The sequence below is a fragment of the Crocuta crocuta genome, unplaced genomic scaffold, assembly GCF_008692635.1.
Source record: "Crocuta crocuta isolate KB4526 unplaced genomic scaffold, BGI_CrCroc_1.0 scaffold299, whole genome shotgun sequence".
NCBI classification, from domain to species: Eukaryota; Metazoa; Chordata; class Mammalia; order Carnivora; family Hyaenidae; genus Crocuta; species Crocuta crocuta.
The window spans coordinates 8,212,170-8,227,723 of NW_027532747.1; the positions used below are offsets into that span (position 1 = coordinate 8,212,170).

Below are 15,554 nucleotides of genomic sequence, written 5' to 3' on the forward strand. Positions count from 1 at the left end.
GTCTCTCTCTCAAAAAAATAAACATTAAAAAAGTAGAAGCAATGAGGCGTAAGAGGGAGGTGTGGGCAGAGTGAGAAGACAAGCTGTATGCAGAAGACACATTTTACCTCAGTTTCAGTGTGTAGCCTCTGAGAAAGGGTTTTGAGCAGGAATAAGGCACTGCTGGCTTCCCCACCTCTTCTGGCTCTGACAATGTAGAGGACTGTAGCAGGGAGCACTGGAGAGGGAGAGGAGTTAGGGATACCCTGGAACATTCCACGGGACAGAGACTCTGGGCCTGATGGCCTGAGTTGGAATCCCTGTTCTGCCACTCTCTGTGTGCCCTTGGGCAAGTCGCTTCACGTCTCTGTGCCTCATTTTCCTCCTCTGTGGGGAGCCTCTGTTGGGCTCCTGGCGCTACATCCTCTAAAGGTGATTGGGAGAAGTATATTAGATGGCCACGTGAAGTGCTTCGAACAGAGTGCGTGCCACAGAATCTGCGCCACAGACACCAGCAAATATGGCCGCTGTCAGTAGTGCTACTATTTTAGGTGCGTGTCCGGGGTCAAAGGCAGGCACCGATCAGTACAGACGCAGAGGCTGTTTGTTGAATGAACGTCGGATGAGTGAATGGGTGAATGGATAAATCAATGAATGAAGTCTTGGCCGGCCGGCTCCAGCCAGCGCCCCGCTGACCACCTTGCTTCTTTCTGCCTGGGGTGCAGCCTGCGAGCGCAAGAACGTGGGGGCCGTGAGGATGCTGGTGGAGTACAACGCAGACACCAACCACCGCTGCAACCGGGGCTGGACGGCCCTGCACGAGTCCGTTTCTCGCAACGACCTGGAGGTCATGGAGATCCTGGTGAGCAGGGGCGCCAAGGTGGAATCCAAGAACGCCTACGGCATCACCCCCTTGTTCGTGGCCGCCCAGAGTGGGCAGCTGGAGGCCCTGAGGTTCCTGGCCAAGTACGGTGAGTGCTAAGGGCCCCTGGGTCACGCGGCCGCCAAGGGGCGGAGCTGGGGTAGAATGCAGGGGTAGAATGTTCTGGGTGCCCTACGTGGAGAAGGATTCTGAGGCTGTGTCTAAGCTCGGTGGGGAGTGAGGCACGAGCCGGGGGCGGGAGGAACGGTACACGGGCCACAAAGGCCATCTCTTATCTGGCCCAACATCCCCATTTGACGAATGAGGAATCAGAGGCCCAGGAAGGGAAGTGACTTATTTACAGTCACGTAGCAAACTGGCGATGGAACGAGCCAGACTCTTGGTCTCCTGACACTTCAACCACTTCTCGTTCCATCCTTGTCACACTTCAAGGCCAGAGGGAACCTCAGACAACATGTAGGTCACCTCCTCAGTGTACACGTGATGAAACCGAGGACCAGGATGGGAAAGTGATTTGTCTAAGGTCACACCGCAAAGGGGTGGAGGAGCTGGGATTTGAACCCGGGTCTTGGCACTCTCTGCCTGTGAAAAATCATAGTCACCTTAACGGGAGAAAGTAAAATGACATTGCCTGCATCATGAGCAGAAGACCCCGAGACAATGGCAGACACGCTTCCCGCTGAAGAGCCTTGTTTTTTTGTTCTCCCCCCCTACCCCCCGCCGCCCCAAAAACACCTTCGATTTCTTTTCTCTCTCTCCATGGGAGGTGAACCTCCCTCCCCCCCAACTGAGAGGCCAGGAGAAAGCCAGACCCTCGGGCTGAGTTGAAGTCCCACTGTGTTAAGCATGAACACGGGGTGGGCTGATGGGTTTTCTCTGCAGCGTACACGGTGGGGAGTGTCCTGATCCCATTCAGTAGATAAGGAGACTGGGGCTCAGAGAGGTTAAATGACTGCTCACATCAGAGCCTGGATTCCAACCACATGCATTTGCCTCCAAACTGCACGCCGCTTGCCCTTGGCCATGCTACCCCAGGCCTCGAGAATTACCATCGTGGGACTTGGCTTGGATAAACATCCACTAACTCAGCACGTGCCTAAGCAGTTGAGAAAACAAACCCAGGGCACTTCCTTGCCGCCAGGGACAGATCTGGACGGACCCGCTTGAGAACAAAGGGGGGCAGGCAAGGTCCTGGGAGCCCAGGCAAGGAGGCTGGGCAAAGGGCGGGGTGCTCAGCCGCCAAGGGGGGCCGGCCAGCTCTGAACATCTGTCCAGCCCTCCCGCCGACAGTCTGAGTCAGGGTCTTGCTCCCTTTGTGGGCCGAGTCCATTTTCAAGGCCAAATATTTTCCTTGTGAGAGCGGGCGGCTTTGCCGGCGGGGTCCAGGCTTCCCGAGAGCCTGACTTCAAGAGCGTAGAGCTGTTCCCTGCCTTTCCCTCAGGGTGAGGGGCAGAACCAGACTCTGGGCCCCGGTCCTTCCATCCTGGAGAACCGGAGCTTTGCTGAGCACCTTCTCTGTGTCCGGCACCGTGCAGGGAGATTGTCTTAGTTTGTTTGGGCCGCTGCAACAGAACACCATAGACTGGGGGGCTTACAGGCCCCAGGTGGTTATTTCTCACAGTCCCAGAGGCTGGGAAGTTCAAGATCAAGGTGCGGCAGATTCGGTGTCTGCTGAGAGCCTATTCTTGGTTCGTAGACAGCCACCTTCTCACTGGGTCTTCACATGGTGGAAGGAGCAAGGCAGCTCTTGAGGGTCCCCTTTGTAAGAGGACTAACTAACCCCACTCATGACAACTCTACCCTCATCACCTGGGCACCTCCCAAAGGCCCCTTCTCCTAACACAATTGCTCTGGATCCAGTTTCCACTGGGAATTCTGAGGGGACACAAACGCCCAGTCCATAGCAGATATTGATGTATTTTTATCTTCTCAAAGTAACCCTGACTAGTAGGTCCTCTTCATCTTGGTCAACAGATGGGAAGAGCGTGGCCCCTGAGGGCTGCCCGAGGCCACGGGGCTTGCAAGCCATGAAACAGAAACCCCAGCTAGTTCTCATCTCTCATAAAAGCCGGTGCTCTTTCCACTAGGCCAGAAAGCAGTTATTGAAACTGAAAATTGCCAGAAAGCCTGAGATAAGCAGAATGCCCCGGCAGACCAGAGCTGTGGTTAACAGATGCTTTTGAGTTCAGCCCTTACTGACATTTCCCTCCTGCCTCAGCTCTATTTCCTTCCAGAATAAGGAGGGACTGGTGAAGAGACTGTGCCTCGTTTTGCAGAGAAACCCATAGGTCTCTCCATTACCAGCAGGAGATGGGGAAGATGTAGGAGGTGAGGCTGATGGGTTTTGTCCCTGAGTCCTTACCTCTAAGCACGCTGTAGCGCCCTCTTCAGAGGGGACGGGAAGCAATCCCTCTCTCACTCCTTGCTGTGGAGGGCACAGAAGAACAAATCCCAATTACTAAAGTTCTTGGGGTCTTTCTTTATTAGGGGGGCTCTGCACACTCTTAGAGCTGCGAGGCTTCCTCAGAACAGGGCCTGGATCCTTTCACATGGAGCGAAGGGGAAAGAGCATGGCCTCTGCCTTCAGACCATCTGCAGGGGGCTTCTGCTGTCAGACCCCCTGGGTTCAGGTTTCGGCCCTGCACTTGTGAGCCGGGTGGTCTGGGGCCAGCTGCGTAGCTCCTCTGTGCTTCATGGTCCCTGTCTGCAATACGCAGATGAGAGTCGTGACAGATTGCATGGATTCAAAGAGAGAGAGCTCCCGTAAACCATGGTGCCTGGCACGTAGTAGGTGCTCAGGAAATGCCGGCATCATCGAGGCAGCGGTTTGCTTCTAAGGGCGCCCTCTCTCCAGCGTCACCGTTGCAGAAAGAAGAGTCATTGTTACGTGATCCAACGCGCCACGGTGGTGGGCACAGTGCTTGACAGTGACGGCTCCTTGACGTGCCTCTCCTTGGCCAGGCGCCGACATCAACACGCAGGCCAGCGACAACGCGTCCGCCCTCTACGAGGCTTGCAAGAATGAGCACGTGGATGTGGTGGAGTTCCTGCTGTCGCAGGGCGCCGACGCCAACAAAGCCAACAAGGACGGCATGCTCCCGCTGCACATCGCCTCCAGGAAGGGCAACTACAGGTCAGCCCGGGCCCTGGGGGGCGCGGGGAGGGTCAGCGTGGACAGGAGGAGGCTAGCCGGTAGCCGGCCAGCTCGAGCGTGTCACCTGATTCGCTTACTTCGCTCTCTAACTCCTGTTAACAATCCTTTCACCGAGCCTTTGGAGGTAGAGACTATGACCTTCATTTCGCCACCTGAGGGAGCTAAGACACAGAGAGGTCGAGGGACTTGCCCAAGGTCATACACTGTGCAGATGGCGAGAACTGACCTGCTACGAATGTCGCCATCCCCAGGAATGGCACTCGGCGGGGCCAGATTCGAGTCTGGTGGGGGTGCAAACATCACCTCTGAGGGGGCGCCTGGTTGGCTCAGTCAGTAGCGCATCCGATGCTTGATCTTAGGGTCATGAGTTCAAGCCCCACGCTGGGCATGGAGCCTACTTAAAAAATAAATAAATAAAAAAGATAACCTCTCAGGCCGTTAGCAAGCATGTAGGGGATACATACAATAATCCGAATAGTACCAAATTTACAATAACACGAATAGTGCCAATGATAGTAGCTAGGCTTTATTGAGCGCTTACTCTATGCTGGGCACGTTGAGCAGGACGGGAGAAGCTTAAGTTCTCAGGGAGTGATCTTGTGGGAGGGAAGACATACACACACACACACACACACACACACACAGAAACTCACAACAAAATGAGAGCGTGAAGGGCTGGACTCCAGGGCAGAGTCCTAGGGGAGAGGCACTAACGGGGCAGAGGCCGAGGTGCCCTAGAGCCGGCTTGAACCTGCTCACGGAAGCCAACTGTGCGCACGGGCAGCCTGAAATTGGCCATGGTAGGAGAATTTACACCACGGAAGTTGGCGGATGCAACATATCAGGGGCCCCCTTTGCTCCCCAAGGGCCAGTTGTTAAACGTGCACTGGCACCACCACTAGCTGCTGGGGTCACGGAAGCCTCACCAAGGAGGCAGAAGCCCCCCACTGTTCTGGAAGGACACCAGGGCTCAGCAGTTCCCACTCAACTAGTGCTTTCCCAACTCTGACCACTCACCCACTTTCTCCCTGATCGTAGGCATCTCTGCTCTCATTGCTGAGTATTTTCTTCTGAAGACATTGGTACTTAAAATGAATCTGTCTTCAAAAAGAAACAGCCATCACACTACTAAATTGCTAAAATCTCCAATTTACAATTGATTAAAAAAAAAAAGCTTTTTACATGAAATTCCATCCCGTGTAGCCCAGATGACACACTTTGGGAAACACAGCCTGCCGGCAGGCAGAGAAAAAAGAGGAAAACACAGATTGTCCACATTGGCAGGGGTAGGCGGGTAGTGGGGGGTCCTGGCTGTGTTTGCTAAGGCAGAGAGAAAGGGGGTGAGAGTGACATCCCAGAGAATGAAATGGAGACGAAGAGACAGACCCCCACAACCCCAGGCCCTGTCTGCAGGCCATCTGCATATGTGGTCAACCAAAGATGCCCTCTCCACCCCATACCCCTGACCCCCCTCCCATGGATACATGCGCAGAGGAGACCCTGCCTTCTCTGGACCACAGAGCAGGTTGCAAGGCACAGAGGTCTGGGTTCAAATTCCTGCTGAAGCCATTGGGCATGTTGCTTAACCTTTCTGAACCTCAGAATTGGGCGAGAGTTACAGATGTCTCATGGGGTTGTAGTTAGGGCCAGCGAAATGGATATACGCGGCTATGGAATGGAAATGAAACACCCAGCAGAGTGCCAGGTACACAGCAGATACCCAGTAAGTCTGTGCTCACTCTCTCCCAGGTAGGAGGAACCATCATTTTTTAGTTAAACCAAGAGATGGAAGTAGGCACCAAATCAGGCAGTGGTGAATGGGCATGACATGTCATTTCTTTTCTGGCCCAGAAATAAATATGGCTTATCTTGGAGGGAGAGATCCAAAGAACACAAGAGAGGGAAGGGGCTGGACTCTCTGGGCCCACAGGATCCCCATACTGGCCTGTACAGCACAGTCACTCTGGGCCATTTGTTAAATGACACATCCCAGAACCACTAAACCAGAATCTTCAGGGGAGAGGGTGGGGGGCTAAGCTCTACCTTTGAAAAGCTTCCTGAGCCAACCAGATACAGCCCATCTACACCTTCGGGGGGAATCAATGATGTAATACAACCCCTGATGTTGCAGAGGAGAGAGATGGGAAGTGGTTTGCCAGAGAGTGGCTGAACGGGGACTGTCCCTTGGCATCCTTTAGTCACACCCGGATGCCTCAAGGGGACCGGATGTTGGCAGTCTGACCCCAGCTGGAGGAGAGGTTGAAAGAGCACTGGGTGTGCCTAAGGATGACGAGGGAGCACAGCCGGTCCTCTCCGGAACCTCTTATAGGGACGGTTCGTGCACCCCCTGCCCCCAAATCTGCTTTGGATTCATGACTCTCGAAGCGATTTCCCTGGTTACCCACCCTCCATTCCCCGGCCCCATTTTCTTCTGCTCCCCAAGACTGAGAGGGGCCAGGCCACTTTTGAGGGCTGTTNTAAGCCATCCAGGCGCCCCTCAACAAAGGTTTCAAGCCGTGTTCCCAGAAGCTTCCGCCACCTGGCAGGGTTCATGGCCCATCAAGCCCTGGGCACTTCGCCCCTTGGGCTTGTGGCATTAGCGCCCCCTCCACGCTGACCTCCCATAGGCCGCCCAGGGATTTGATGCGACCGCACTCAGCCACCAGCCAAATTGCCCTGCCCACCTGCAGCGCGGCAAGCAGCGCCCGGCAGCTGGTCTCCGTGGTCCCCAGATGGTGCTGTCCCTACAGCACATTCAACCAGAGGCTGTGATATTCAGGCATGGCTTTAGCTTATATTTCATCTCCAGTTTAGCAGAGGCACCTTAGGAGATTAAAGCTCAGCACCAACGATAGATTTTTTAAAAAATTTTTAATATTTTTATTTGTTTAGTTTTGAGAGAGAGAGAGAGAGACAGAGCATGAGTGGGAAAGGGACAGAGAGAGGGAGACACAAAGTCTGAAGCTTTGAGCTGTCGGCACAGAGCCCGACTCGGTGTTCGAACTCACAGACGGTGAGATCATGACCTGAGCCGAAGTCGCACGCTTAACTGACTGAGCCACCCAGGTGCCCCACCAATGACAGATTTTTTAAGAAATGGTTTGTGTTAGACAAGACCAGATGCCCCATGCATCTTTTAAGCTGAATTTAAAATAGTAATGAGACCAGAGATTCTCAGACTTGGCTACACACTGGCACACACACACACCCTCACCAAAGGGCTCTAAAAACCCTGATGTCTGGGCCTCACTCACCCTCAGAGAGTCTGATGTGAGCAGCCTGCGCTGGGGCCTCAGGGTTTCTAAAAGCTGCCGGGATGATTTCACTGTGCGCTGTGGGTCAGAGTCATTCTCTTAGCGTCCGTTTTGCGTCTGGCATTTAACAGAGACTTGCCTGTTGGGCCTCACATCTGAGGCCCTGTTTTCAACTATTCTTTGTCTTTAACTTCCAATTTATATTACCTTTGCAAGCCACTTAAAACTTTTGGGGGGAGGAGGGAAAATAGAGAACATTTAACACATTAAATTAAAATGCAGATTATAAGGCACATTCACGAGCAAGTTAGTATCCCCATTAATTAAAAGGGAATCTGGGGCCCAGAGCTCAGGCCTCACAGAACAACTGGTGGGACCTTTACCGGCTCCCTTCTGCCCCTGGAAACCAGTTTACTGCCTGCGTCTTCTGGAGGAAAATGATGAAGGTTTGCGTCCGAGTTTCTCCAGGCGGGGTACGTGGATCACCTGCTCTATTCCTGGGTGCATCCCTAGATCTGCTGGATCAGGCCCTGGATGACAGGGCCAAGTCCTCTGCATTGCGGAGATACCCTGAGCTGCTCCGAGCCCTGAGGAAGAGCTGGGGTTTGCAGCCTCGCCAAACTTTCATTCTCCGAAGGCCCAGAGACCCCGCCGCTCCCTTCCACGCAGCAGGGCACTTGATGCTGCTGGGTTCTGGCTCTTCCTCCTTCATGGAGGAGCTGCTCCCCTGCTCCAGCTCCTAGCACCTCAGGGACAAGCTGTTACACATCCTTCTAGAAGGATCCCTCGTGGGCAATAGTCCCACTGTGCCCTTGGGAATGCCCAAAGGCAGATTCCCCACTGGCGGACTCTTTTCTGGCTCCAGTATGAGCATTGCCTGGGCTCAGAGAGGAGGTAATCTCTCCCCACCAAAATACACACATACACACACACACACAGCAGGATCATGACAGCGCAGCCCCATGGTTTTGGCACCTAAGCTGTCTGTGGGTGACTGGTTCCCTGCGAAGGTCTAGTCCCCAGTCACATGACACCCAACGCTGGCGAAGGTCATGCCATCGTGACCTCATGACCCGGGATGCCCGAGCGTTGGGCGTGCAGGGGAAGCACACAGCAGTCAGTCACCATGGCAGTCAGGACACCAACGGCCACCATTTATGGGGTCCCTGCTACTTGAGTGATCTCATTTTATCCTGAAGAGCAGCCCCAGGGAAAGGTATCATTAAACTGTGTTTTGTAACCTGGGCACAGCGATCCCATCTCGCTGGGTTAAGATGAGTAAATGAGGTCAAATCCTGAGCTCACACGGTCATTTCCAGGATAAATGAGGTGAATGAGGGAAAGTACCTTGAATGGTGCCCAGCACAGAGCAGATGCTGAGCAATATTATTTAGGAGGGTAGAGTGCTCCCAACAATTGACAGGGGCTCCATCAAGGGTAGCTGTCATCATCACTGTCATCATCACTCTTGTGATTAATTTCCTGTCTGTTACAGATGTGGTTCAGAGAGGTTGAGTTACAGGCCCCAGATGGCCCAACACTGACAGACAGCACTGATGGGGTAATCCAGGTCCACAGCCCCCTGCGGGACCCCACACTGCCAGGGGCAGCTTGCTTTGACTCGAAGCTCTCTGCTCTGTTCCCTATCACTGGGCTAAAATTCAGGCAGGACACCGGAGTCAGAGCAATAGCCTTGAGGAAACTAGAATCCTGGGTGGGGACCGAGGGCCTGGAGGAAAGGCAGTGCGGCTGGCTGGGACAGAGAAAGTTGGATTCAGTTCCTGGTGGGTCCCAGAAACAAGGCAGGGGGGCAGTTATGGTGACTGGGGTCCAAGGTCACCTTCCCAGCTGCTGCTCTAAGGCCTTCTTGAAATAGCCCTGAGGTGGGTCTGGTCTGGTCTCAGGGCTTAAAGCTGGTAGGTGTGGCTCTTGCCCCGGGAAAGGGGGTGGGGGACAAGGAACCTGGCCTCCAAGACACCAAGGTTTCTAGCGGGCAGAGGGCAGCTTTGTTCCTCCTCATGAGGTTTGCTTTGAGCGCTGTGGCCCCAGGACCTGTCCATGCGAGAAGCAGAGAGGCTCCAGACCTTCTAATGGGGTCACCCCTGTATCCTCCAGCCCTCTGTCCCACAACACGGGCTGGGGGAAAGAAGTGATGATTTGTGGCAGGGCCACCAACCGGCTACGCTCTGGGGCTGGGGGAGCCGGGCATCATGGCAAGGCCCGGCCCTGGGAATTCTGGACCCCCACATTCTGCCCTGGCTTTGCCCTCTGCCTCCAATCCAATCTCACTCTCTTCCTCACCCCATGCCTGGGGCCTCAGTTTCACCCCCTGTAATATGGGACGGGGTGGGGAACAGGCTGATCTCCTGTCCCGCGAAGGCCTACAGAAGCATACTTCGATTTTACTGTGTTATTAAGATGACGCTTCTGGGACTGTAGGCGACGTCTGGTCATGTTCCCACATTCCTGCCACTTTCCCCTGGTTGGGCAGGGATTGCTGGAGGCCAGCTGTGCCCCGGCCGGGGATGCCCGCCCCATCTGGCCAGCGGCCCCAGGGCAGTGTCTCTCGCTGTTCTCTCCCGGGCTCGGGCGCGCCACGGATGTCAGGGAGCATTTGTTGGCGATGGCTGTGGTCCAAGGCGAGGCCCCAGCCCTGCCTTTGACCAGCACCTCTACAGAGTGGGGTCAGGCCTCCTGCGCCTGCACAAATAGAAATTAGGAGGCAATTAGCCCCCCTGGGTGTGTGAATTTCCTTTTGAGGTTTTAGAGGCAGATTTCAGGCAAACACGGCGTCACTAACAATAATACTACTTTCCAAGGAGATCCTAGCAGGAGATCACTGGCAGAAGATTTCCAGGAAGCCCAAAGCCAGCATGCCAGGAGGCAGAGAGGCATGGGAATGGGCTGGGCGGCACCTGCTTGCCCCACCAAGGCCACCTCCTTGGTGGCCACAGGGGACCGGGAGGTCACCTGTCAGCAGGGACTGGATGGATTAGGGTCCATGGCGGAAGCCTGTTCTTGCAGGTGGCGGTGGTGTAGGGGAAGAGAGTAAAACAAGGGGTCGAGAGCCCTCAGGATTGCCTTACTACCTTTGATGAGTTGCTTCCTCTCTCTGAATCACGTCTGTCAAAAGGAAGATCACAGACCTGCTATCCCACAGGGCTGCAAGGAAGGTAAAACGGGGCAGGCAAGGTAATGCATTGTGATGCCAAACTCTGACATATTGGCTGTCACCTTGGCCGCTACACAAGACATATAGCAAGCAGTGCCCGAGAGTGTGGTCTGGGGACTCAGGCTGCCTAGGTTCAGATCCTGGCTCCATCACTTACTGGATGAGTCACATACCCTCTCTGGGCTTCTGTTTCCTCATCTGTAAACTAAGATAGTACAAATGCTAGCTCATCGGGCTACGGGGAAGATATAATAGATTAATGCAGGGCCTGATTCAGGAGAGAGCAGAGCCAGGGCTCACAGGAATCTCCAGCCTCGGCAGTACCTGACCGACCCTCCCCAGGCCGCAGGCGAGGCAGAGAGCTTGGGAGAGACTCGAGTTAGGCTTCAGGGAAAGAGGTGTTGAGACTCACAGGAGAGGGGAAGGGACTTTGTGGCCACCAAGGGCAGAATGGCCTAGAGCAGGATGGTGGGGGCCAAATACATTCATCCCCGCGTGTCCCCCAGGACCTGGCTGCTCCACAGAGATGCAGGATGGCTCAGCCCTGGGGTAGGAAGAGGGTACGTTTCTTGGTTTGCCTCTCCCGATATATGACCTGGACAAGCCTCTCTGAGCCTCCATCTTTCTCATCCGCAAACTAGGAATAATGAGATGGACTTTGTGGGTTGTTGAAAAGATTAAACCAAAATGTGTTTGTAAATCCTTTAGCTGTCTCCCCGCACACAGGGAGCTCTCGGATATGACTGTCACTGTCCCCTCCCCACCCCCACCCCCCAGGCAGGGCAGGTGCCACACTCTTAGCTCCGAATTTCACCACGGGCTCCACTGCCTCCTGCATTAGGTCTGTGGGCCTTCCAGTCAGTTCCGTCAGGGAATGAGCTGGGAATGGGGAACATTCCTCACCCTGACATAAGTCAGCAGGAAATTCTTTTTTTAAAAAAATTTTAAAAAATGTTTTATTTTTGAGAGAGATAGCATGAGCAGGGAAGGGTCAGAGAGAGAGGGAGACACAGAATCTGAAACAGGCTGCAGGCTCTGAGCTGTCAGCACAGAGCCTGACGCGGGGGTCGAACCCACAAACCGTGAGATCAAGACCTGAGCCAAAGTCGGACACTTAACCGACTGAGCCACCCAGGCGCCCCAAAGTCAGCAGGAAATTCTTGAAGCCACAGTCCAGTCGGGCTGAGGGTTTTTAGAACTAGGACTTTGGAGGCTATGGGTTCTGAGAGTGAAGCCCAGCCCCACCCCTTCCCGGTTCTGTGACTTCGGGAAGGTGGTGGAAGCTCTCTGAGCCTCGGTTTCCCCGATCTGTAAAGCGGGGAGACCCATCCTCCCCCCAGAGAGGTCATTGGGAGACTGGCTGGCTCCCCGGCGCCCCCTGCTGGTGGGCCACACGGCCTCCCCGCACGGTAGTCCTGAGTGGCCCGGCCTGGACCCTCAGAGCCCCCTGCTGGGGGGGCTGCCNCTGCCGGTGACCAGCCGCACGCGCGTGCGCCGTAGCGGCATCAGCCCGCTGCACCTGGCGGCCGAGCGCAACCACGACGAGGTGCTCGAGGCGCTGCTGGGCGCGCGCTTCGACGTGAACGCGCCGCTGGCGCCGGAACGCGCGCGCCTCTACGAGGACCGCCGCAGCTCGGCGCTCTACTTCGCCGTGGTCAACAACAACGTGTACGCCACCGAGCTGCTGCTGCTCGCGGGCGCCGACCCCAACCGCGACGTCATCAGCCCCCTGCTCGTGGCCATCCGCCACGGCTGCCTGCGCACCATGCAGCTGCTGCTGGACCACGGCGCCGACATCGACGCCTACATCGCCACGCACCCCACCGCCTTCCCCGCCACCATCATGTTCGCCATGAAGTACCTGTCGCTGCTCAAGTTCCTCATGGACCTCGGCTGCGACGGCGAGCCCTGCTTCTCGTGCCTGTACGGCANGCAGCGGGGCCCAGTGGCTCACAGGAACAGTTCCATCCTGTGTCTGCTCCCTGGCCTTGGGGGGTTTAAGGAAACCACGGTGGAAGGGGGATGCGTGAGACGGAGGGGTCCATCCCGCCGCCTGGCATAGGATGCTGAATGACCCGGATGGGGATGGAGGTGAGAGCAGATTGGCTAAGAGCAGAGGAGGTTGCAAAGAGGGACCTGGAGGCAGGACCTGTCCGTGGTGGTGACTTAAAAAGCCAGAACTTGGGGGCACCTGGGTGGCTCAGTCGGTTAAGCGACCGACTTCGGCTCAGGTCATGATCTCACGGGTCGTGGGTTCGAGCCCGGCGTCGGGCTCTGTGCTGACAGCTCAGAGCCTGCAGCCTGTTTCAGATTCTGTGCCTCCTCTTTCTCTGCTCCTCCCCAACTCGTGCTCTAGCTCTCTCTGTCTCAACAATTAAAAAAAAAAGCCAGAACTTGAAAAGAAGAGGAGGCGAGAAACACCCTTCTCTTAGAGATCAGTGTAGCGGCTCATGGGAATCGTTTCCGGGCCACTCGCTATGTGCAAAGAAGGTTATGTTTATATTACCTTAATTCTCGTAAAAAATAACCCCGAGTTGTCAGGCCGCCTGCCTCTCACTTTTGGCCGCTGAGGCTGTGTTGATGAAGAGGGGCGTGCCCAGCGACCGGCGTCCATACACCCCTGCCCGCCCCGGCCTGGGGGCCCCGGACAGATGTGCCCACAGAGGCCCTGCCTTGGGGCCTGGGCGCGCTGGCAGCCGTGTGTGATGTCTTCCAGTTCTGTGAGATCCTGTCTGCCCCGGAGATGAGCCGCTGGGCAGGGCCCATCATCGACATCCTCCTGGACTATGTAGGCAACGTGCATCTCTGCTCGCGGCTGAAGGAGCACATCGACAGCTTCGAGGACTGGGCCGTCATCAAGGAGAAGGCAGGTAGGGGCCGCGGCCGCTGCTACTGGCGGGTCACCCTGCCCTACGCAGGCCAGGGATTCGGGGCTTGTGACTGTTACCGACATTTAATGAGCATCCGCTCCCTGCCGAGCTCTGTGCTGCATGCATGTCACACAGAGGATCTCCATGACTCTGTCCCGTGAACAGAAGGCTGGCCCTCAGAGAGAGGATGTCATCTGAGCCAGGGCCTCCCGGCTAGCTGGTGGCGGAGCTGGGATTCAAACCTAAGTTTGACCAAACTCAGCGTCTCTCTGCCAAATCTAGCAGGTTTTAAGCGGTTCTAGCTCACCAGGCATCCTGGGACTTGTGAGCCCCTGAGGCAGGGAGGCGGGGTGGAGGGGAGGGGTGGTCCCCCGCATTTCAGACATAAAGTGCATTCAAGGCGCCTGGGTGTTTGGTTAGAAATGCAGATTTTGACTCAGCAGGTCTGGGGCAGGGCTGCGCTTCAGCGTGCTCCCAGGTGGCCCCCTTGCTGTTGGTCCACGGGCCACGCCTGGAGCGACACTGTGGCCTGTCCACTGACCGTCCAGGTGCCCCACGCCCCAGTGCCCGACTTCTCTCTTGCCGCCTTCCTCCTGGATCCCCGGGCCCCCGTGGACCCAAACGCACTGTAGGATTTTTCATTTGCACAAATGCCTGGGAAGCACTTGAATTGGACCCTTGATGGGGTTATCGGAGCAGCGACAGGAGACGGTGGTAGTGACTTACTTGCCCACTCATCAAGGCACAGCGCTAATGCTCTCTAAACATTCACTGACTTTGTGAATAATTGGGGGCTACCGCGGTGGTCCTCAGCCTCTCGAGGACTCTGGAGCAGTACACGCTGAGATGTCGGCCCCACCCTGCCCAGTCCCCCTCGGCCCTTCCTAGAGAAGGGTGATCCCTCATGAGACCTAGTCCCAGGGACAAATGTGCAGAACCCTTCGGTGTGCCATAAACATTAACAGCTAGAACGAATAGTTCGTAACCAGTGTCTATTTGGGTAACTTTATTTTATTTTTTAATGTTTTATTTATTTCTGAGAGAAAGACAGGCAACGTGAGTGGGCGAGGGTCAGAGGGAGAGGGATATACAGAATCTGAAACAGGCTCCAGGCTCTGAGCTGTCAGCACAGAGCCCGACGTGGGGCTCGAACCCACGAACCGCGAGATCATGACCTGAGCCGAAGTCGGACGCTTAACCGACTGAGCCACTCAGGCGCCCCCATCTGGGTACCTTTAAAGCCCACGTTCCATCTATAGGATGCGCCCCGCAAGCTTTTTCATTTGATGCTGTGATGTGGACATTATTATACCGAACAGAGGGCAGACAGAGGCCCTAAGAGGCGGTGGGAGCCCCAGGGTCTTCGAAGGCTGCCAGGCCAGCGGCCCAGCCCTGGTGGCCCAGCCCTGGTGGCCCTGACCTCTGCTCACCGGTGGCCTTGAGGCTTCCTCCCCACACGCTCAGTCTTCATGCAGTGGAGAAAGGGACTGAGCTTCCCAGAGGGGAGGCTCTGTCCTAGGTGACACCAGGCAGCCAGAAATGGATCTGGATGGCATTTCACCCCGGGCGTCTCTGCTGTTGTTCCCACGTCCCCTCCGCGTCCCGATCGTCCCTGGCCGGGACCACGGGGCCAGGCGGCGAAGGGGTCAGCATGTGTTTCTTGAACGAATGAGTGGCATTCTCCGATTCAACACACACCTTACCTGTGCCCGACCCTGTGCCCAGAACTGAAATAAATTGCCCTATTACTGGACACATCAATCCCTGGGCCTCCCTCCCCCCTCCCCCTCAGCTGAGAAACCTCCACTGTGTGAGGTATCCCAGGAGGACTCCCAGGAGGCAGCAGCCGAGTGGGATTTGGGCACATGTGGGGAGGTGCCCTGTCCCTGCCCCCACCCTGGCCTCTCTGCACCCCCAGAGCTCAGAGCCTAATGCCATGCACGGGGGCACTTGAGAGGTCGAACTCCCTGACTCCTTGCTAAGGCTGTGCAGCGGGGAGGGGTGGGCTGTGTATACAGAGGAAGGAGCTCAAGACTGAGGGGGAGGGCGGATCCGGTTCCAGGTGCCTCCTCCGGGAAGTCCTCACCTGTGAAATGGGTTTGTTCCCACCCTCGCTACTGCCTTGGGCTGTTGCAGATCAAGGAGGGGCGACTAGGGGGAAGCGCTTTGCCAGATCTTTTCAGTAGGCAGGGGCGGAGCCTGGCAGGAAGGCCCCAGCGGCTGCCCCCCCCCCCCCCCCCCC

General features: G+C 56.0%; 1 protein-coding gene across 1 annotated transcript in view; it reads left to right on the forward strand.

The window, feature by feature from the left end:
• Positions 1–15,554, forward strand: part of ASB2 (ankyrin repeat and SOCS box containing 2) — a 43,368-nt gene that overhangs the window by 27,156 nt on the left and 658 nt on the right. Inside the window, exons 6-9 of the mRNA XM_077780885.1 lie at positions 705–950; positions 3,824–4,010; positions 11,907–12,370; positions 13,043–13,312. Coding sequence (XP_077637011.1) covers positions 705–950; positions 3,824–4,010; positions 11,907–12,370; positions 13,043–13,312 — 1,167 coding nt within the window. The remainder of the gene's footprint in view (positions 1–704; positions 951–3,823; positions 4,011–11,906; positions 12,371–13,042; positions 13,313–15,554) is intronic.